Here is a 23619-nt window from a genome sequence, read left to right on the forward strand (position 1 = left end):
GATGCAGGAGATTGACGCCCACCCTGTCCCCAAGTCCTTGAGAACAGGGGACGGAAACTGATGTGTAAGGGATTGCAAGACAGTGATCAGAGCTGCAGCGGTGATGGTATTCAAGGTACTCACCACGCAGTATGACACAGGCACTGACAAACCGTAACAGATGCCAGTGTCGACGCAGGAAGCTGTGCCTGGATTTTCCTCCTTTGGCACTCTTGGTGTGTAGAGATTCTGTGGGCTGCACTGAAGGGCCGGGATGGCCAGGGTATATGGAGGGGAATGCAGCTCGACAATAGGGTGCTGGCTGCAAATCAGTTCTGAATTGGGAGTGCTCAGTTAATTCATTTAAAAGTGCACGTCCGGATATTGCCTTCACTATTTTTCTAGGTTGCTGGCTATTTTAACTTCACCACGTTTGTTTCTGCAGCTGTTGCTGAGCTTCGATTCAAATGATGTATGTGCCATCCCAGGGCAGGTGGGGCATGTAAGGAAGACTTTGATGGGACTCTGCCCAGCTCCAGGTTCTGGAGTTAAATGAGCAGTAGCATGTGTGCATTCAACAGAGAGATGCCGACCACACACGGGTGGTTATGTACTGCCTTTAATCTGACCATATTGCATTTCATCATTGCCTGCTGCCATGAAATAAAAAACCTTGCTGTATAGTGACTGCTTTAATCTGTCATCATATATTAATCTTGGCTCAAAATCAAGGTCCAGTGACCAAACTGGGGTTAGTCTTTGAGTGAAAATAGAAGTTGTTCAGTAGTTGTTACATGATTCCTTCAAAGTTAATATTAGATATTTTGTCCAACAAAATAGAAGAAATTGAGAGACAAGAAATTTATTCTTTGAATACACAAATGCCTGACAGAGTACCAACAGAGGTGTTTATAAGTCATTTTGCCTTATTTGGGTTACTGCATCAATATTGTGCAGCACAGCACAATGTTTCTGTTGGATGACTGTGCAAGATGGTCCTCCTCCTCCCAGAACGGGAGGTGATCTGCTCAGGTTAGGCTTGACAGTGCTGCCTGCTGGCTGGCTGTTGTTGATTGCAGCCTGCGATGCAGTTGAGTGCAAGTGTCCTCCTTGCCAGCCGTCTCCTGTTTCTCCCCAAGGGAGGCAGAGCGTGTAGCGGGATCAGACAACTGTGCTTCCTCCTCGTGTGTATGAGGGCAGAGTGGTTAGGACTCCGGAGGGATTTGTGTGCCTGCCTCACACCCTGAGCACTTCCCCTCCTCAATCCCTGTGGAATTTCTCAGCTGCAGCCATCAGTCCAAGGGCTGAGGAGTGTGAAACACCCAGAACACATGGTACACATGATGATCGCTCTCCACCTCTGCCACAGGTCTGAGAAGCAGTGGAGCCCAGGCTCCAGCTGGCCTGCACTTGGCATTCGATGCCCTGCCTTTCCTCCTCCACTTCACAAGGCAGAGGCGCCTATCAGCATGCGTAGTTTCGTGACAGCATGCCTGCCTGCCTGCCTGCCTGGTGTGGAATCAGTGGGCGTGGCTGGTTGGGCATAGTGTCACTACTTGATAGATACTGGGAAGCATGGGTGCCGTCGAGTGAGGACAGAAATGATTTTCTTTTTCCTCTCATAAAATAATATTGATGGGAAACGTGAAGCTGTGATAGTCTTTTCATACAACAGACAAGAAATTCTGAGAGAAATCACTGTGTGTCAGTGGAAGTACTGGAAAGGATTTCACAGATTTCAAAGGGAACCAGTAGAAAAATACAGATAACCCTAGTTGATGTGGACTCAGTTTTAAGATTTGTTACTGTAGATTCTGTGATATCAGCGCCAAGTCAGTTCCCGTATACTGGGGTGGCGTTCATGACACTGACCTTCACTGCTATAGATATCCAAATGTAAGAACCAATATTTTCCAAGTTTTGAGGTCTGCATCTTCAGTTGTAGAGGTCTGTGCATCTTGAAAAAGGAAATTCACACTACAGTATCTAATGCACACTAACATACCGGTCTTCTAATGCTGTTTCCAAGGCCAAGGTTGCCACCTGATGTTTGTGCGATGCGAGAAGGACCCTTTGCTTCTTCTACACAGGGTGTTTAAATAGTGTCTCTACGAGGTGCCAATTTAGAGGCCATCTTTGATGTTCAACCTGATCTGTCCATTTCCTGCATCCAGTTAAGCCTCTAAGTTTCTTGTCCAGTGTCACTTTTAGTATCTCACTGTTCCCATTTGCCCTGGTCCCCGTGTCACCCTTTGCTTGGCTTTTGTGTGAGACACATAATTGCCCCGCCTCCTGCCCATATAGCCCCGTAATCCCACTTCCATCATCTTGCAACCCAGTCAGTATTTCCTGTCTGTTCCCTGCCAGAGAACTTCCTAACTTCTGCCCTTAGACGGCTTTCAGAGTCTGGACCAACCTCACTTAGCCAACTTTACTTTAAGCTTAAATGCAGAGCTGCTGTGCACGTGGCCAGTTGTGTTGTTTATGCCTTGCTCTCTGCTCTCCTCATTCTCTTTGCGTCTACTCTTCAGAGGCGAGCTGAAGGTTTACCCTCCCGCTACACCTTTGCTCTCTTCCCTGAGCAACTGTGGCATAGCTATTGCCACTTGCAGCATGACACTGGGTTACGTGCTAGCCAATACTGTAGTTTTTTTGTTTTAGTTTTGTTTTAGACTTTGAAATTCTTATAAATTCAAGAGATCTTTGCAGGAAGAAACCAAACTTACACAGACATATAGAGTGTTGACAGTAGAAAGCATTCATGCCTATTCTTTAACTCAAAAGATTTTAATATCCAAGAATTGTTTTAGTTATACCCACATTTATCTCAGCACAAAATATTCTGAGAATAATCAAATTCAATCAGGTCCCTCGGGGATTCATTTTATTTATAGTAATCCTTTTTCAGGCTGAGTATTAACCAATTTCAAAGCTTACCAGCACATCATAAGAATCTCTTAAATGACCATAATGAGGCTGCACATGGGAAGTGACTAACCCAGATTAGGTCATGCATATTCACAAATGTGCGTGCGGGTAGAATATAGATCATGTCAAGATGGATTAAGATCCTAATTTTCTAATTTTTATTCCCTCTTAAATCGACATAAGAATTGCTATAAATGAAAATTATGTTGAACACATTTCACACGAAGCTCTTTGTGTGAGAAACTTGATACATGTTATGCAGTCATCTTATTCAAGACACCGCATCTTTTGTGTCTTGAAAGACACCTACTGAGCCCCACTGGCACATTAAAAATGGGTCATTTTACTGAAAAGCATAGTGTGGACTTCATAGGATCAGTTCAGTTTTGAGCACCACAGTTTCTTTATTTTCTACAGCAAACATTTTCTTGGAGGACTTTCAAACCTTTCACACCATGTGGTCTAATAAAATGTCATATTTAAAATTGTCCTATTTCATGAAAAGCTAATCACACTGCAAAATCAAAGAACTCAAATTGCACTTTTAAAATGTCCTCTGCCTCAGAACCTCAGAGGTGTAACCTTTACCTTTTCGCTCTTGTAGTTAGTTCCAAAGCTCCTGGTCTGTTTGTCAGGGGTCTTTCATAAGTCCTTTAAGTTCATTGCGCTTGTATTAGATGCAGTACTTACTGGCCTCTAACACATGTGCAATTCTTGGCATGCTCTGAGATTCCCGTCTTTGTTAGAACAAAAGAAACCAGATGGAAAGCCAGTACAATGTTGATGTATGTTTTCTTTACATTGAAGGCTATGAGAGTATGTGTCCACAAAATAAAAGGTTTGCTAGTTTTTAAAACTCTTGAGTTTCTACTTGACATAAAAAGAAACCCAAAGTGTAAATGATCTTGGATTGGCCTTTCTGTAATTTCACTGGGACATGTTTGCTTGCCTGCCATGTGAAGGCTATAGGAGCAGTGAAGTGCTAGAATCATGATGAAATCATATGGAGAAACATTTTATTCATAGAAATCTACTCATAATGTTTTTGTATTCTGGGGAGTTTTCCTGTCAGGATGAATCTGATACTTCACTGTAAGGAAATAACTGTTTATTTTTGGAGGGAATGAAACTCTGTGGGTGAGGATAGGAGAAGTTGAGTAACTTTGCAAATGGCCACATGGGACTCAGTTCTCTGGTGAAGATCGCATATGCTGGCATTGTCTATAGGAGGCCAACCGTTACCCTAACCTGCACTGCCTTTGGCCTGGTTAGGGTCAAAAGATAACTTGACATTTTGTGGAGCCCCTTTCATGTGCATGACATTTCCCAGTACATCATCATAGCCTTGAAGAAACTATTTCCTTTGAGAGGCAACTAACAGCTCCTTCTTAAACTGTAGCTTGTGTATTTAATCCATTCTGGTTCCTGTTTAGGAAACTGAGGATAAAGTGTAGGAACCAGCCTACGAGTTTATCCCCATCCAGGGGGCCGAATAAGGATGAAAGACAAAAGACGCAAAGAGAATTTGGAATGGGGGGACCAGAGGGCTCTTTGCCTCTAGTGGCTCACCTGCTTTTATTCAGTTAGACTCCAAACGCACAGTTAGATGAATAGAAGGTTCATCTGCCGCTTGTTATCTACAGCACGTACCCAGGTAAACAGCCGGGTCTCAGCTGTACTGACTTCTCTGGAACTTGCAGCGCGCTAGCGTGGCTGCACGTTGCTGGAGAGGCACAGCTTGCTGTTCTCTCTTTCGTGCTTGCAGAGAAGGTCAAGTAGGCCGTGACCCTCGGTATAGTCTCCCACAGAAAGGTTCGAAAAGCTGTGTATTTTTAATAGGCAACTCTTAAAATGGTACTAAACTGATAGTAATATTGCAAGGAGGCAGAATTTGTAGCTCAATAAGAATCAATTAATGTGCATCTTGGAAGAAAGATGGGGAAAATGGCCAAATACATGGAAAAGGAGAAAGCATCGTTAGTCTGTGTCGTCCTAGTGACTCTCCTCTTCCTCCCCTCCTCTGCTAGCTTCTCTCCTCCCCCATGCAGTGAAATGGTTTTTAAACATTTAGTCTTCAAATAAAATTAATTTATTTTTATATCTCTTCTAGAGATTAAATTTATGAGGAAAAGAATGACAAAAATCCAGGGATTAGGCAAAAGCACCTCAGGATTGGATGGTGAAAACTGTTCGTTGGACCAGTGAATACTTCTCATGTTAGTATGGAACTGTATTGATCAGAGGATTCCATGATAAAAATGTGTTGAAATGATTATTCTAGTAGCTCTATGCAGGTGGATTTGAGAGAGATCAGGATGAATTTAGAATTTTCTGCTGATAGGAAGGCAGTGGGTTTCTGATTTGAATGTTGCACCTGAGTGGACATTGAGAGCCCAGTCTGTGGAAGGAACCATTCACAAAGGACCTGCTGCATAGGTGAGAAACATTTAGAGGTGTGAAAAATAACTAATCATTAGCATTTAAAGAATATTCGCTTTGTGCCAGACCCGTATCTAAATGGTTCAGCTGGTACATCGTCTCCAAGAGATGACTCACTTCGTTTGAAGATAAAGAGATGGGGAAGTGGTGACTGGCCAAGCCACAGCGGGACCCAGTCAGCCGGCCCCGCAGCCATGCCGTCCTCGCTGTGCCGAGCTAAGCTTCCAGAGTCCTTCACCCTGCGCTTTGCAGCCTGGAGTCTGATGTTGGTGCTGTCTGCATTTTGGAGATGTAGAAACCGACTCTGGAAGGTGAATCTGTCCAAAATCTCACAGCTCATCCACCACTCTAGATTCCATTAAAAACATGCAACCTAGAAAGCCCATTCACATTTTTTCCCGGAAAGCTTGGCAACTGATTTTTTTCCTCAGGTGAATACATTACACTCAACAGTGATGGCCACTCTTTTTAGGTAGCACATCATCTCGCCAAGAAACACATCCTCCAGCCCTATTCTCGGACCTCTTACGGCCCCTCCCAAGCAAGTAGAAATTTTTACAAAGCTGTCATGATAAATCCCCTGTAGAATCATGGAGTAAAACATTCTAGGACCATAATAATGAAACACTTTATGTGTGGGAAGAGAATAATAGAAATAACAACTGTGCCGCGTCAGACCTCGTTAAAGTCAATGAACGCAACACCAGGCTATTGGTAATCTTCAACAGTTTCTACTGAATAGTCTGTATTAGCTTAATATTAGGAACAGTAATAAAGCCAACCCCCCATTTGCTGGAATTTCTCTTCTGGAAGCAAAACATCTACATAAAGACATTTCCGTTGCCCTGGGTTCAGAAATTTCTTTCTTTTGTTTAAGCACAGTGATTTTCCAGTATATTCTCATGAAAGTCTCCAATGAATGTGGGCTTTTTTCTTATGAGATGTATGAGTGTTTGGTTAATTCTGAATAGACTCGAAATACCTTATGGAAACCTAGCACCAGTCAGAACTGAACTTACATGGGGGTCACAGGGACAAGTTTCAGAAGGGAGTTGTTGTCTCCCGGCCTCCCCGCGAGGGACGTGTACTCAGCCTATTGGAAAGTAACTGAAATGATCACATCATTCTGAGACTTCACCACAATTTGATATTGTGGTGTTTACTCCAAACATTTAAATAGCGATGGTTACAATTTCCACTTTATTTCAAATTGAAAAAGTATAGAAATAAATGACAATCCTGCTCTTGACGTATTTCATGAGAAATACAGAAAGGCATGTCTTAATGTTTAAGAACTCTCCCAGTGAGAACTATATTTTAAACTTTTAAACCCCAAGAAAGTATCGCATTTTACATTCAACAAATACATATGTACATACCCTTCCACCTGGCTGTATGTAGCCTCATGTGTACACTGTTAATGAACCCACATTTATTAGTCACTCAAGGAGCATCTTTTTTTTTTTTGTCTTAATACCCTCCACGGGTCACATTGAGTTGTTTCTGTTGATGTTTTCTTTTGCAACGCTAGGAATTAAATGTAGGGCCTCATGCATGCTAGGCAAGCACCCTACCACTGATCTATACACCTGAAGTCCTTGACATTGTTTTTTAAAAATTGTCAGTCAATGAACATGATTTTTTTAAACATATTTTGTGAGGTTTATACAGAGTTGTCAAAATGTTCCTATGTAAAAGCTTTAAAACACCATATTTATAAAAGAATATCCATAAAATTAAAGATAGGGTGTTTTTATTCAATTTAATCTATCTCCCATAGGAGTTTGACAAAATAATTTAATTACTACTTTTAGGAGATCATGACATTATAAATACTCACATTATTAAAATTATGATATGATCTAGTTAGGGTATAAAAATAAAAATTTAGCAAGTTTGTTTTTGTTAATAACTAAGACAACAATTTCACTACCAAACTATTTTTATGTTTTATTAGCCTTATAGTTTGCAGGAATATAGCCCTTGAAACATTTGCTAGTATGTCTCTGGTGTTTGTGAAAAAACAGAGATACTTTTCCAAATTTTACATTGAACTCATTGCTTTTAAATACAGTAAGTGTTGAGGGTGGGCCTGACTCATTGGTAGAGCACTCCTCAACCCAGCACCAAATGCTAGGGTTGATCCCCCAGCACTGCCCGAAAGTAAAAATAAATACCACATGTCTGAAAAATACTCTCTTAGAGTTATGGAATACAGTTATTTTAAAGTAAAATTATTATCTTTATTTATTGTAACTTTCTTTTATAAACAGACATTCCATAAAGATTACAGTGATACTTCAGTTCACAAACTTTATTCTTTCCACAATTCTGGTCACAAAACCAAATTGAACAAGAACCCAGTGGAGTTCCATGGTTGGGTTCAATGTTGACCTTATGGGGAAATTTGATTCAGTTCCCATCTAGTTCAGTTTGCAACCAGAATCATGAAGAGAGGTGAGTTCATGAACCGAGGCACCACTGTAAAAGCTGACGAAATGTCAAAAACACACACTTAAAAGACATTTAAAACCAACAAGTCTGCATCACATGTCATGGAGTCTATGCTGATTTAAAAAGCAAATACTTGAACAGTAAATCTCCGGAATTAAAATTGTTTCTTTTAAAAACTGAGAAACTTTTGTGCTATTGTCTATTTCTTTTTTGTGAGAGAATCTTTTGTGTCGATGTCTTATACTCTGAGTAACTACTTTCAAGATAAAAAATACCAGTGCATGAACTATTGTTATTCTCTTATTTTGTCATGAAATTTTTTATTTTTCATTAAAGGAGTGGGATTATTAATGGGAAAAACTGAGCTAGTATGAAATAAGGCAGACATACACCCAGTAGCCCACTGGCAGGTGTACCTTTAAGGTCACCTTGGGTGATCAGCGCCGCACTACAGACTTGAGGGTGACAGGGGAATCCCTGCCCCAGAGCTCAGCGCTGTACTGAGGGGTGGTTGTGTCCACCTGAGTAGCTAGATTACAGAACTACCAGGCAGGCCACTGGTAAAATGCAGCCTGTGGAAAGTTTGTGTGGCTGTGTGAAGCCTCAGCCCATGCAACGTGGCTGTGGCAGCTGTGGGGGGCCCAGAAGCTCTGCTGTGTGAGGCCTTAGGCAAGTGGCCTCCTTTAGGTTTGTGGAAATGTGACTCATTTAGCCAGTGGACTTGTACTTCACATGGCTGCATCCGGCATGGCGCGCTGGAATCACCTTGGTAGCCCAGCACAGCGTGGAACTCCTGGGGTCGTACGTGAGCTCCTCACTATGCACATTTTGTGGGAATACAAAGAATAAATGTTAGCTCATAGCTTCCTTCTAGCAGGCATCTGCTGTTAAAGCCTTTTACTTCTAATTGTGGAATGGAGGCTTCGGTGAATCTTGAAGGAATTTTAGGCATCAGGCAAGCAAGCAGGTGGGAAGGCTCTGAAATTGATCTGTGCTTGCTTGGAAGGTCAGCCCACAGATCTGAACGTAAACCTGGTTTGGTCTTCTGAACTCACTGGAGGACAGGGAGGTGCACCCAGGCGGGGGGTGGTGTGCTGTTTGCGGTGCGCCCGGACAGGTGCCTCCCTTCCAGGAGCCAGCTGCAGCTGTCAGAGCCCCAAGCACAGATCACGGGGTGGAGCGCGGCCCAGGGCACACTTTACTCCTCCTGCCCCCAGCCAGCCTCTGGCTCCATCTCTTTCCTTTGCTTAATATCGCCACTTACCTGCCTGAGAATTCGGAATACAAGCATTTTTCGGAGAATATTCACATTTGTTTGAGATGTTGTATAGTATTTAATGAATGTAAAGGATTGCTTTGTGCCTGGAGATGAAACATAAGTTTCAGCCTTTTATTCTAATGTGTTAAATTGTGTAAAGTCTTACTTTACTGTCATATTTACCAGTAAAAAAAATAATAGGTACATGGTTTATAAATATGAAGGCATTAGTGAAAATGGAGGAAATAGTCATTTAGTATATATATGAGATACTTTACACTGTTCAGCCTTGTAATAGTCATATAAATGGGGCAAGAGTAGTCTTATTTATCAGAAAGCAGATTAAATCAGAGATTAATTGAAAACTAGATCAATTTCTGTCATAGCCAAAACTTACCAATCTTTCAACTCTGTTTTGTATTCTCTTCATCATACTAAATTGGCTCTTTGAAGATTATGATTAGAAATTACTATTAATCTCTCAGTCTTCACGCACCAATACCACTTTTAGAATCAGATTCTCAAATACATTCTAATCACTATTGATGAAGAAAAAAGAAAATATAAAAAAGCAAAAGAGGGAGGTGATGGTTATTGAACACCTAGTATGTGTCTACGTACATTGATTACCTTCTTAACGGAAGTTCAGCCAGGTACTAACGTCTGATCCCTGTCCTACTGACCACCAAGTCATGCTTGCTTCGGAACGGCCACACCGCTCCCTGCTCTGGCTGTTAGGACGGCACACTATGCACAGCTGCCCAGGCCGGAAATGTGTGTCAAAATGGAAAGCAAGAGGTCAAAACAAAACACCCAGCCCACTGTGAATTTGGAAACCCTTCTCTAACACACTGCATGTGTAGTTGTGAATGTTTGAGAGCCAAACGTGTTATGAAATTCAGATAAGAGTCCCTGTGAAAATCTCTTCTCAGGATACCCAGAGGGGTTATATTTAAGCTTGATCCGGAAATACTGATGGGAGGGACGAAGCAGCAAGAAATAGGGTAGAATTGACAGGTTTGGGTCATTCATCTGATAAACCAGATAAGAACATTCAGCTGTCTCTAGAAAGCACTTCTCAAGGCCATGCGAAGGCCCCTGGATAGGCTCCTGTTTACTTCCAGGTGTGTATTTAACCTTAGAGAAGAGCCGTGGCAGATGTATCATGGGCTAGGAGTGGAGTCTTTTGGCGATATTAGCCATGAGCCAAAAGGACTGGCTTGGTGTAAGAGAACTTGCCGTGATGTTGTTTGGTGATCTGGGTCTATCTGGGTTTGTAATGCATTCCCACTGTGGCCAGATTTTCCCAAACTTAGGATGTTTGAAGTTAGCAAGAAGACTTTCTGAAGCACAGCAGCACCAGTTGTCATGAATCTGCCATTGTCATCTCCCCTGGCTTTTTGTCATTCATTTTTTCACTGGATGAATTCTCTGCTTAGAAGCTGCACTTTCTCTGTTGCCAATAGCTTCTGCTATTTCTCCTTCCATTCATATTCTTGAACCAGTTTCTTTTGCAGAGTCATCTCGTTCTGCTGATAGAATTCATTGCAAATTTCTGTTGCAAGGCTCTGGCCAAATTCAGTGAGCAAGAAATGTTCAGCTTCTGTGCTTGTCTTACAGATCCTGCCTGCCTGACACCTTCTCCATCACTCAGTGTGGACTGGAAATGGTCGCTGTCTTTTTCAGCTATTGTTAACATCAGTTTGCCTGGGAAATATCTATCTTATGTCTTTTCTGATTTTTTTTTTTGGCCTTCTTACTCTGCTGATCTGTTGGCTGGCCATTGTCAAATTCATCTCATCTAGTTCATTTTAAATTTTTGCTCTTAAATTCAGATGCAAGATCCAATTATCTTATCTGTGGGGTAGACTTCTTCAAACTTGATATCTTCTTCATGAGCAAGATCTTTAGGTCTTTTTTGTTTGTATAATCTTTCAGTTCACTGAGCTCAGTATCACATTCATTGCATGCCTGTTCTTCAGCTTCCTATTGTACTTATGCCCTTCCTCAATCTAATGTTTTCTTTGTAAATCCAGTATATTTTAGATCTAATCTTCTCATAATTTGGTTTAGCTTCACTTTCTCTCTCAAATATTATGATACTCTTCGTAAAACCCTGTCATCTTTGATGGCTTCCTTGGCAAATATCTTCTGTTTCCTTACATTCTATTCTTCAGTTTTCAATCTAACAGATCTTCGGCAACATTTGATTCCTTCTTTAGAACTGCTCACTGAATGTTTGGGCAGATGTATCCAGAGGTAGCTGTTTTTTATTCAAAAGATGCCACCTCTTTTTTGATGATTTTTTTCATAATCTCATATCTTTTAAGTAGTTTTCACTTTAAGTTCTTTTTAAAATATTTGTGTAATATGTTCCTTTTGCTTGATAAATTTTTCCATTTTAAAGGAATTTTCATGGGATAGGATACAAATAGCTAATTCCTAATCGATGATTAATAAAGACTTCTAGGACTTGTCATGAAAATCAGGACTAGGTCTCCACACTCCTTGGTGGTGAGGAGTCGGCAGACAGTGAAAATAGCTTCCTCTGTGGTGACTTCTAACGTTTTATCTTTACCTGTTAGGCTTCTTACACTTCTCTTTCTGCATGTTTCAATGTGAATTATTTTTGATTTGACATTTGGAGGAAAGTCCAGGCTTGTGGTTTCTCGGTTCAACTCTGGAAAACTCTCATCAGCAGTTCTACTGTCTGAACCATAGACACCCTGAGCGCACAGTGGTTGCTGCCATAGTTTCAGTGGTGACTTTATACTCCAGAAAAGTCTGATTGCTAATCTTGGGGAAGCTGTATGTATTAGAATACATCAGAATGTATGTGTTTGGACAGGTGTATAAATGTATATTTTTCATATCTATTAAGGTCCCACTGGATCTATTTACCTACTTTTATGATTCTCCTCTCGCTGTCAGTCTGGCCAAGAATACATTAAACATGGTGAAAACCTTCTTTTATTCCAGAATACAGAAGCAAAGCTGAAATTTCCAAAGGCAGCTTTAGACTTTGTTGCAGAGCTGCCTTTCCTAGGGCTTTTAGTTGATTTTACCATTTAATTGCCTTTGTACTCTCCAACCAAACAAGTGGCCAGACTTACCCCGGTGAGGGTCTAGGGGTGAGCTCGCTGGGCCACTGATGTCACTAGCTCTTCTGACAGTGGGTCCTCATGAGGGCTGTGCTCAGCAGCACATGGACAGCAGCTGTGTGCCCAGGTCTTTGCTGCCTGTGTCTTGAACCTTCTAGAGTTTGGAAGTCATCAGTCCTACCTAGCAGCTCATTCTTTAAGGCCAGGCAGTGCTCTGTCTTCCTTGGCTGGCGTCTCCCAGTGAGTATTGTAAGTCCTGGATTCTCATTGTGAGCTAATTACTCTCCTACTAGGCTGAACCATAGTTCAGTGGGAACCATTCCTACCAGAGGAAATGAGGGCAAAAATTATGTAATTGAGAATAACGGCTTCAGCACTGAAAGGTCCATAATCATGTGCTGGGTCTGATGCAGGCAAGCCTAGTGGTCTTCACAGGGAATTCACTAGAAAAAAAAGTAGTTTCTCTACTTTTGAAATGGCATCATCATATAGGCTATTCATTATATGGAAATAGGGGGCTGGTCTCTTAGAACAATCAGACTTAAAATTACTAGCTAAACACAACCCAATTAAAAGGGTTGTGAATTTTTGCAGGTCATTCTCAAAGAAATCCAAATGTATTTATATTTAATAAATAAAAATATTTGTAAGGGTTATTTTCCTTACCAATATGTACATTTAATTCATTGCTAACTATTTTTGAAATAATCTTGATGAACCTGAATGAAAAGAAACAATCATCATTTGGAATTAATATGCTTAATCAGTAATACACTGAAACGTTCAGAAAAGAAAGATTTCCGAGAAACATAACTCTCAACACTAACAATTTGCTTAGCAAAACCTTTCTTACTAATGATATCCAAGTAGAATGTGCAAAAACCCAGAGTCTTTAGTATTCTTAAATAACACTAGGTGATTAGATATCTAAACCAGCTTTCATTTATAATTAAATGGAGCTTAAGAGTTTTGCTGAAACACTAAAGGCAATGTTGACCTTTACAAATGTCTGGTCCCTTTCTTGAAGTTGATGATTAAGAACAGTGTGAAAATATATAGAAATTATGTGCTGGCCATTTGTAACCAGAAAAAACAGTTAAAATACATTCAAAAAATTATTCTTTGTATTTCAGGCCCTCCGGGGAAAAGAGGGAAGAGGGGCCGAAGAGGAGAATCTGGTAAGTCTCTCAGCTGCTTCATGTCATTCACGTTCTGGGGAGAGTCCCACATCTGTTCCTCCTAATTAATGATAATACTTTCTTGCTGGAGGTTGTGTGGGGGTTTAAATCTTCTGTGCTACAGCTAGAAATTTTTTATGTTCCTGTTATTTCTGTCAAACTATAAGCTGAGAACTTTGTGAAGTATTGTTCATTTCTGGAACCACTGACCTTCAGATGTGGCCCATTTGCTGTGTCGAGTTATGGCCAATCTTCCAGTGCACAGTGGAAGGTTTCCTAGCAGCGCCCGGCATGGCCACAGCTCTCCTGTTTCCATCTCCCTAGGTGTTCAGGATATACAGGTTTTCCTCAAAAACATCTGCCTTAGGATACCAGGGCACATATTTTGGAAAGCTCTGTTATTATTTTATGCAACTGGCACAATTTTGTCATGCTTTAACTCTTATTCTTTTCAAGCTTTGGGAATTTGTATCCTTCTCACAGAGCCATTGAATTGAGCGATGACAAGAGCCTTAGTGGACATCTAGCATTTTAATTTGTGGTTGAGGAAACCGAGAACCCAGTGCAATCAGGTGACTCAGCCGGGGCCATTCCAATTTTCATGGCCAGATCCCGAAACAGAACTAATCCTGCTGACTCCCCCTTCAGGGACTTTTTGCTGTTAGGCCAAATACAGAAAGGGCAAATTAAAATATTTTTGAAAGTAAGATCTACCAATAAATAAGTTCATTTACTGTATAAGTTTAAGATTTCAAAAATGTAAATGACCAGGTGAAGCTCTCAGCAGGCCATCAATTCTTTCTTTATGTTTTAGTAATTTAAATTTGATTGTAGCAAGCTTTGAAATACTGGTTTCCAGTGTTTTCTACAAGTATTTATAAGTATTAAACATAATCAGTTGCTAAATATTGAAACACCTCTCAGCACATTGATGAGGGAGGAGTCTTTTTAACTTTGAAAAAGATGTTGGAGTAAAAGTGATGATGAAAATTCATTAGTTTGGGCAATGTAGTGGCTGGGTTCCATTAAGAATATTTTTCAAACTCTATCTTAAAACTTCAGTGAGTCTAAGTAATTGGAAACTTGTAGCAGTATCCTTTCACCAAACTACAAAGTTTCATATTACAAGGTGCCTTATAAGACCATTTTGAGAAGGAAGAAATAACAAAAGTCTACTGGAGTCGAACAATCACTGAAATGTTCTTTGTGTCAAAGAAAGATGAAAGGGAAAAAATGTTGCATTTATGCAAAGTTCTCTAGAAAATGTAAAAGTCAATTTCCATTTCCTATTTTGAATTGAGGTTTGAATTGAGCATGAGGTATGTGAAATACTGAAATTTTCTTAGTCTTTCCCTGTGTTTTGATGAGAAATACATGGTTTTAAAGACACATATAAACACGAGACCTCAGGGTTTTTTATGCTGAATGAAAAACATTCTGAGAACAAGTAACAGGTTCAGTTCTGTTAGCTGTTTTGCAAAGACAAGATTTGTATTCTTGTGTACTGATCTGTCATAAACAAAGATCCTCCTGATTCATGTTTTAGCTAAACTTTTATAGATTAGTTAGTCTTAAGATACATGAACCTCTCACTAATTCACAAACAGACTCTGGGGAACCTGAAAATTCCTTAAAATTGTGTGTAAAATTTTGTATGCCAGGTACAAATGCATTTTTCTGAGATGCTGTCCAAGGGTCCAGAACCTAAAAAAAAGTTGATGAATCATTGAGTTCCAAGTACTGTGAAGGTTCTTTAATGGGAATGTTTTGCATATTCACTAACACATCTCTCCCTTTTTTCTCTCTCTCCACCACAACCCGCAGGTCCTCCTGTAAGTATGTTGGTTGATGACTTTGGCTCTTCTTCAGTAAGGATCACGTATGTTAAAACTTTGTCAAAACATCAAACTATTACCTGTATTACAGTTAGGAACATGCTTCTGACCTCTTAGGAGTACTTAAGGTTGGAAATGTATGTAGTTTTTAATTATACACTTTAGAACCATGTGATATTTGGAGTGCAATATGTGTCCATTAAAAACTTTTATTTTTGATACAATCACACGCCAATTACTCTCTTGGGACTTTTGAGATAACTTATGAACGTTCTGATTTTAAATACTTTTCCCAGAATTCTGAGGTTTCTTTTTGCAAGCAAATCTCCAAGCTATTTCACACGTCTTTTTTTTTTTTTTTTTCCATCTGTTTAAACTTGAGTCTGAGATATTTGCATTTGCCACACCAGCAAATGCAGATGGCAACAACGTGATTGGGTAAGTGATAACCTCTGTGGGCTTGGTCTCCCTGCCCCTGGCCACCCTGACTTTGAAGTCTGTTGGAGCTTGCCCTGCAGGAAGAGCCTGGTCGGGCCTGTGGAGAGTTTCCCTCTCCCTTTCTTTCCCTGTGTAGGTCGTGGCTGCAGCATTCCAGGCTGCTTTGTGCTCACAGGAGCAGATTATCTTGTCAGCGTTGAACTGGATATGTTTCTGAGTAATATCCTGGATAGCTGTTGTCTGACCCCAGTGTTTATACAGTGCGCTGTGCTCTTACAGTAGCAGCGATCAATGGCCTTGGGATATTTGCTCATCCCAGATAGCCACTCTGAGGCAGGGGTGCGGGTACCACTTGGCAGCATATCTGACCGGCCTCGAGGTCCAGGGAGGCGCTCAGTGTGGACTCATTGACTGTATTCAGACAGAAGAAGCATTGGCTTCCAAAAACCTTTTGCAGTCTTCCTGCCATGTTCAAGCATGGAACATAAATCATGTTTGCAGTGAGTTTGCTTCTGTAGCTGACTTTCAGCTCTTGCTTAATGCTAGGCAGATGGCATGCCCCAGGTCTGCAAGCCCGTACTCTTTGGCTTCATATTTAAGCCTCTGTCTTCAAAACTAGAAACAACCCATGACTACCTGGAGGAAATTCTGGAGGTTATAGCCTGAGTAGCATATTCAGGGCCTCTTTCTGTGGAGTGTGTACTCAACGTGCCGAAAGGTAGTTCAATCTCATCTCTATCTATGATGACCTTTAGGGTCTAGGGTTTCCCTGAAAACCCAAGCATCCCTATAGCCCTTGCTTCTTAGGCCATCTGGTAGCCTAGATTTTGTACTTACAGATATTGTTTTTCCTTCTCATATTATATATAAAGACAGCCAACATATCAAGCCCCTAGTATATGGCAGGCAGACTGTATTCTGGTGAGGTATTTTTATACATAGTCATTTTGTTTTAAGGAACCCTCTGATGATATGCTGCATTTCAGTGTGGAAACTGAGGCTCACAGAGATTAATTACCAAAGGTTGGATAGCAAAAGGGTTTGCAAAGTTGAAATTGAATTAGATATGTCTGATTTAAATTGGCTTCCTACATTTTTCCTATCAACTAGGAATTGTGTGTTATGACAGGGACCATTGTTACCCATGTTTGGTAGGTCAGATCATATTCCTTGACATACATAATAATATATAAAAATGTAAAATGACTAGTCTGTAAAGCACGCAATAATACTGGTCTACCTTAACTACGTTTTGAAGAAGTTAAAATGAATATAGCAAACCGCGTTATAGAAGGAAGATATCATGAATTTTCATACTGACTAAAAGATAATACAAGTTGCTTTCCTTTGAGAAGCCACTGATTTTGAAAAAGAGAAAAAAATACATCAACTGTGCCGTCCTTACTAATCCAATGAAGTGTCACCACAGTACTTGGGACGCCATGTACTAGGGGGCCTATGGATAAAACAGTAAATCCCACTGAGGCTCTGATTTCTAAATCCGATTTAGGGTTTCTAAGAACCATCTGCCTTCTATCAAATTTGCTTTGGGAGTGCAAGGTCCCTAGTTCGATCCCCAGTACCAAAAACAAAACAAAACAAATTTGCTTTGGAGTAGGTGGCTTTGTAACAAATTTCTATTCTCTTTCTGAATAAGTACTTCTGAAGGCATTATTAGGGTTAGAAAGGCTTACCAATATATTTATAAGGAGGAAATGCCTGATTATGGTAAAGGTTAATTTCTAGCGACCTTATTCTTCCTGTTTTTAGCATTGTTTTAATTTGATGTGTAGTCTAACCTTTTACTTCTTTTCCATAAACTGAAATCTGACAGCATGTACAGTTTTATTTTCCACATCTTTATTGGAGTTTAGTTTATTAGTGGGTGGCATAGTCCTGAATGACGTGTGTATCCCCCGTGAGCAGTTGGTACCTAGCCCACCTTGATTCCTTCCTCCGTCCTCTTTCCCTCTCCTCCCAGCGTCCCATCTCTTGATCCCTGCCCTTTATTTTGTTTTCATGTTTACAGGATGGATACAATGTTTGTTTCTGACTTTTGGAAAATTATTCAACTATTACTGCAAATTAGGAACTGGGTAAAACACAGGTCATCTTGTGTTTTGCTTTAGTCTTGGTAGCCCTTGCCTCATTCTGAGCTTTGAATGGGAAGCCCCAAGGTAACTAGAGGCTACAGCTTAAGGCAAGTAAATCCCAAAGACATCCTTCTGGTCCCAGGCTTCTGTGGGGCTGTAACCTTCCTGTCTACAGGAAAATTCTGAACAGGAAGATTATCGAGTGTGACTTGGAATCACATGGAACCTGGAGCCCTAACATGCGTTTCCTGGTCATTCACTTTTAATTGCTTGTGAAATCTACTCCAGTAGTGCAAAAGATAGCATTCTGGTCCTTCTTAGAACAAACAATAGGTTCAGTTGCCCCTGGGGATGGTGCCACATCACATTGTCACTAAGAGTCACCTGGTTTTCACTGCATTCCCAAAATAATTCTCTTAAAGATTTAAAAAAAGAAAAGTAAATTATATTAATGATGGAATTTAATTTAGCAGCCTTACATGTACATCTTCATTTGATGTACTTTGGAAAACTTTGGTATATCACCGTAGAATTACTTGTGGATATATAATCTGTTTCCCTTGTCAGCTTCCATATTTTTGCATGCTGAGATCATTTATAATTTAAAACTTGAAAGAAATGCAGCTTGATTCACATCCCACAAATCAGTGTGCTCCACAGGAGGCTATTCAGCCTCATGCATTTTGACACAAAGATGTTGTTGCCATAGGAGCCTCTGCTATAAAAGGCTACAGTGGAGCAAGTTTATGATAATGTATGTAATTTGTTTTATGCGAATATCAGACACCTTTTCTACTTTCCATATTAGAATATTGTTCTAAAGGACTCCATGCCAGAGCTTTGAGCATCTGGCTCATGTCACTGACCCTCCCGTCGATTGCTGACTATGCGAATATACCTTCTACTTTGGAGACCCTGAACATGCATTCATACTGGAATAAGTGAGGGCTTTGATCAGAATTTATGAAATAACTTCCAGGTTTTCAAATGGAGCGAATGTTGCTCCTAGTTCTGATCATTTCGGAGCCAGTTAGGGATGTAATCCCTGTCTTTCTGTCCCCAGGGGAAGTGCTGTCCTAGTAGTCCCAGAACCAAGTTGGTCCCAGAACTGTAGCCAGAAAAAACTCAGGAGACCTTTTCACACTGGCTGTTTTATTTGCATCTGCCTGTCAAGCCCTGCAATTGAGCTTGACAGACAGAGATATGATGTTTTTGTTGGGAGCTGGAACCCTCTGAGGTGTGAAATACGAGGCCGGCACCCCGCCCTCTCCATCCCATCCACCTTAGGCAGTTGTCAGCTCCGGGTGAGCCCCAGGCTCCTGGTGACAAATGAGCTAAACAGACTTGGCCAAGTTCAACTTACGGAACTCTTTCTGCCAATGTGGTGGATGAATTAGGAGACGAAACCTATGTAGGACTTTTACATGAAAGTCTCAGACATTTTACTTCATACTAAAAAAAAATGGATGTTTGTTTTGTTTTTTATACCAGGAATTGAACTCAGACCCTTGCACTTGCCAGGCGGGCGCTGTGCCACTGAGCTGCGTTCCTGACTTCATGGAGTTTCTTAGCAAATGTTCCTCTAATTACTTCTCTGTCATATTCCTCCTTAATTATTAAATTATTTTTATTTCTTGGGGGGCCGAAAGACTGCCTTTGAATATGTAAGTGGCTTTTTCTATAATAGGGCACCATTTTGATGGAGGAAACAAACCTTTTCTCTAGTAGGAAGTAGTGGCGCTGCAAAATAGAATAGGTAAATTTTGTCTCCATAACAAACCAAAGAAACAAAATCCTGGAGAATTAATTTGTGTTTGAAGGGCAGCTGGGAACAGAGTTACCAGAGGATGAAAGCAGGCTGTCACAGACAGGTGATTCATTTTGGGACAGTGCACACAGGTTTTTCTCATGGAATAGAGCTAGAAAAAGAGAACATAACTAAGAACACATAGGCTAGATTCCCCAGGGTCTTTCCAGACCTGCTGTTTTGAGTGGCTCTGGGGGCTACAACTGTAGAAGTCACAGCCCAGCAGTTTGTTCAGATACTTGTCTGCTTTTGTTTATGTAAATTCTAGGATAAGGTTAAATAGAGCTTGGGAATTCTGGAGGTAGCAATGATGGCTAAATTTATCTTGAAACTGAGATAAATTAAGGATGTTAAAGTTTGAAAAAGGAAGAAAGGGGAAATAAATACACAAAACTATTGACAGTATCTTTGCAATATTATGTTTTTCTTGTAAACTATTTCTGGATGCCATCTGTTTTAGAATAATTTATACTGTTATAATAGGCATTGAGATGTTATTGGCTTACCACATAGAAAAAAATTAGGGGGTAGGACTGCGGGGTCAAACCCAGGGGTATGATACCATCAAGCTACATCCCCAGCCTGTTCGTTTTGTTATTTTGAGACAGGGTCTTGCTAAGTTGCCCACATAGATGTCAAACTGGTGATCCTCCTGCCTTAGCCTCCCTAAGTCCTGGGAAGAAGTTCATTTCTTATACATGATGAGACTGACCCGGAGGGCCACGGACTCTGCTGTCTTTAACACACATGTTCCAAGGTTTTCCTGGGTGTGGACCTTGAGACATCAGATAAGAGAGCACAAGAGTGGGGATTGTTTTCTTCTCTTGGCTTCTTGACTTTTCTAGATTTCTTTCTACTGGAAGTACAGGAATTTTACATTTAAATTTAAATTTTGACAAAAGTCAAATCAAATGTCCACCCCTAATTACAGGAGAGGTAGAGAAATGTAAGTGTGATCTCAAAAAAGAAAAAAAAAAAAGGTAAATTAGGAAAGTCTCTGCTCTTCTATCTGGAAATCATTCCTTATGAAATAGAACCCGAAATTCCAAAAGAGATGCACACAGGTGGTGGCCTGGATAATGCTGTGACATCTGTCCCAGCATGGCACTTTGGAAGAGAACATTCATGACTGTCAGCTCTGGAAACCTTGAGTACAAAAAGAAATCAAAAGGAGAGATTTAAAACAAAGAGCAGTAAAAAAGCCAAGGGATGCTTTCTAAGGAAAGTAGGGCCATGCAGCCAGCCCACCATGTTACCACAGAAAAGCGCTTCTCCAAGCCTTCCAGGACATCAGCACCAACAGCCCGGGGCTTCTCCTCTTGCCTCCGTCTCTCTGGCCACCGAATGTCTCTGACCCCTTGTGGTATTAGTAGGGTTTGGTCCTTAGCTAGGAATTCTGGTTCTCTATCTTTTCGCATATGCCTAATTATTGCAGGCTAAAGTTTGATTTTTAGTAAAAGTTCTTTGAAAAAAGATGAAGCCTAGATTCACTTTCATGAGGCTTGAAGGATGAGCGACCTTTGTTGGAGACAGATGATTAAAACAGGAAAGTGATAGTTTAGGGCTGAATCCTGCCTCTGCTAAGGATGCTTGGTGGATGGAATAAGGAGCTGAATGTCTGTGTTTCTGTGTATCTCCTGTCTGTCCGTCTGTCCGTCCATCCATCTGGCCATGCTGGGGATCCAACCTCATACATGCCAGGCACGTGCTGAACCACTCCCAGCTGCATTCAGAATTTCTTTCCAGTACTGGGGCCTTCGTGCTGAGCTACATCCCCAGTCCCTTTAAAGTGAGACAGTGTCTGGTTCAGTTGCTAAGTTGCCCAGGTTGGGCTTGAACTTGCAGTCCTCTTGCCCCAGCCTCCCAGAGTGCTGGATTTACAGAAATGTGCCACCATGCCCAGAATGTATAAAATTGCAGTCAGAATTGATAAACAGAAAATTTAGAAGGAGCCTCAGTTTTGAAGTCTGCTGTGGGCTGGAGAGAGCATCTGTATGCCGTGCTGATAGCCTACCACAGTGGGGTGTCGGGCCACCCCTTCCCATTTCACTTTCTTGTCACCAAACAGTTGTGTTGCTAATCCTTAGGCCCATTTGCTTATGCAGACTTGTAAATACCTTATGGGACAAATTAGGGAAGTGACTTTGGCTCCTGTGTATTTGTGAAGGAGTAACTAGCAATATTCAAGGAAGTCATTTTATAATGAAATGCACATTAGACACGTTCTGATACTTTATTTTGAACAAAAATGAGTTACTGTTTCCTTACGAAGGGCAAAGTGGTTAAAAATACTCAGCAGCATGTGATCTCAGGGGGGCTTCCTGTCCTTGTTCCCCCAAACTAGCTGCTCAACATGCTGCTGCGACTCCTCCATCCGAAAGTGGCCCTGGCCTCGGCCCTGACTGTGTGGACGGATGCCACAGGGCTCTCTCGCCTTTGGTCTAAGTTCACAAACTGTGCTCCTCCTCTGAACTGGGTTGTAAGCTATAACATGGCAAGAATCCCCATTCTTTAGTTATTAGATAAAGAGTTCCAGGTTACCTAAATGTTCTTGCTCTTAAAAAATCATTACTCATGATATTCTCATGGAATTTTTATTTTCTCAAGTCCTCCTGCTCTCCTAAGATTTGCTTAGAATTAAATAAAACTTTGGCTTGTTTTGTTACTCGCTAATACTTCAGCCTCAAAGATACACACATGTCTAGCTTTTATTTCTGTACACCTTTTATTGGAAAGTACTTCTGTAAGGCCAAGAAGATAAATAAAGGATGGAATGTAGAACTTAAAGGGAGGAAAACGTCTGAGGGATTGTTAATAATTAGTTCCTGTAGGAAGTAATTTAAAATACAGTGCCCATTCATTCACTGACTCATTGGTCAGGTTTATACCGAGCCCCTAATTGGTGCCCTGTCCTCTGCCAGTGATGAGAGAATGACGCATGGGATAAGCCCCTGCCTTTAGGGGCTTGAGCGTATAGCAGAGAAAAAGAGTTAAAGAAAATCATAGGAACATTGTGAGAGAAAAACTGTATGTGGTATGTCCAGGTGTGGTATGGAACAGCAGAGGAAGAAATTATCCAAGTTTGGGTCTGGAGGGGATGGGGGCTGCCTCTGAGTCTGAGGAATGTTAAGGTCGTGACATGGAGAAAAATCCCAGGGGTGTACAAGGTGTGATCCAAAAGTACTGTGCTGTGAATGCTTAAAATGTTTAAAGCGTTTTATTATAATAAAAGAAATGTTGCGATTAACCCCTCTTCCCTTCAACACACTCATCCTGTCATTCTTGCTGCCTCCTGCAGCAGCTCTGGAGGCCTCTTTCCTAAGTGTCTTTACTTGCACTGTCCTGGCTGCCGCTGTGTCCCGCACAGAATAAAAACATTTCTCCTCCATGGTTATTTTGACTTTGGGGAGGAGCCAGAGTCACGTGGTGCCAGGTCTGTGGACAAGGTGGATGAGGACACAGCTTCATGTCTTTGACACAGATTATTGTAAATGGTTGATCATAGAGGTGTGATCAAAACTTATGGTGAATATTTAAATTTAAAAATTTCTTATAGTAAAAGGCACATTGCCATTAATCCCCCTTTTACTTTACTGTAGTTAAGCTTTTTAAAAATTTAAGCATTTGCTGTACTTTTCAGTCATCCCTTCAATGTTTTCAAAGAGGCTAGTGTTGTCAACGCCTGCAAGGTGCACAGAAAATGGTATCTGGGAAGCTGCACATTAAATAAGGCTGATGTGACGGGAAAGGTAGGGGGAGCAAGGGAAGAGGGCGGGCAGAGCCAGGCACCAGTGGAGGCTGTGGAGGACCTGGGCTGGAGCCCGGGCTAGGGGCTCCCCGGGGCTGACGTGGTCCTTGTCTTTGAAGGGATTGAGCAGGGCTGGCCCCGCCAGTGGGACATGGAGGCCGAGGAGGAGGACAGCTGAAGAGAGGTGACAGACCGTCCTGCAGTTACCTGGGGAGAAGGGGGCAACTGAGGTGGCCTGGGAGAGGCAGAGACGGTGATAACGTGCGACCGGACGTGGCAGGAGCGAGGTGGGGCGACTCAGGAACACGGTGTGGAGAGTGGGGACGGGAAACCCAGCTGGAAGAGCAGGGTGGCTGGGTCG

The 23619-nt window shown here is 41.3% G+C and overlaps 1 protein-coding gene across 1 annotated transcript in view; it reads left to right on the top strand.

Annotated features, from left to right (window-relative positions):
- The window catches only part of Col25a1 (collagen type XXV alpha 1 chain), a 401020-nt gene that overhangs the window by 201755 nt on the left and 175646 nt on the right, over positions 1-23619 (top strand). Inside the window, exons 3-4 of the mRNA XM_021245429.2 lie at positions 13293-13337; positions 15162-15169. Coding sequence (XP_021101088.2) covers positions 13293-13337; positions 15162-15169 — 53 coding nt within the window. The remainder of the gene's footprint in view (positions 1-13292; positions 13338-15161; positions 15170-23619) is intronic.

Source organism: Heterocephalus glaber, unplaced genomic scaffold (assembly GCF_053883595.1).
Source record: "Heterocephalus glaber isolate CG9 unplaced genomic scaffold, H.glaber_assembly_v1.0 deba00001688, whole genome shotgun sequence".
Classification (NCBI taxonomy): Eukaryota; Metazoa; Chordata; class Mammalia; order Rodentia; family Bathyergidae; genus Heterocephalus; species Heterocephalus glaber.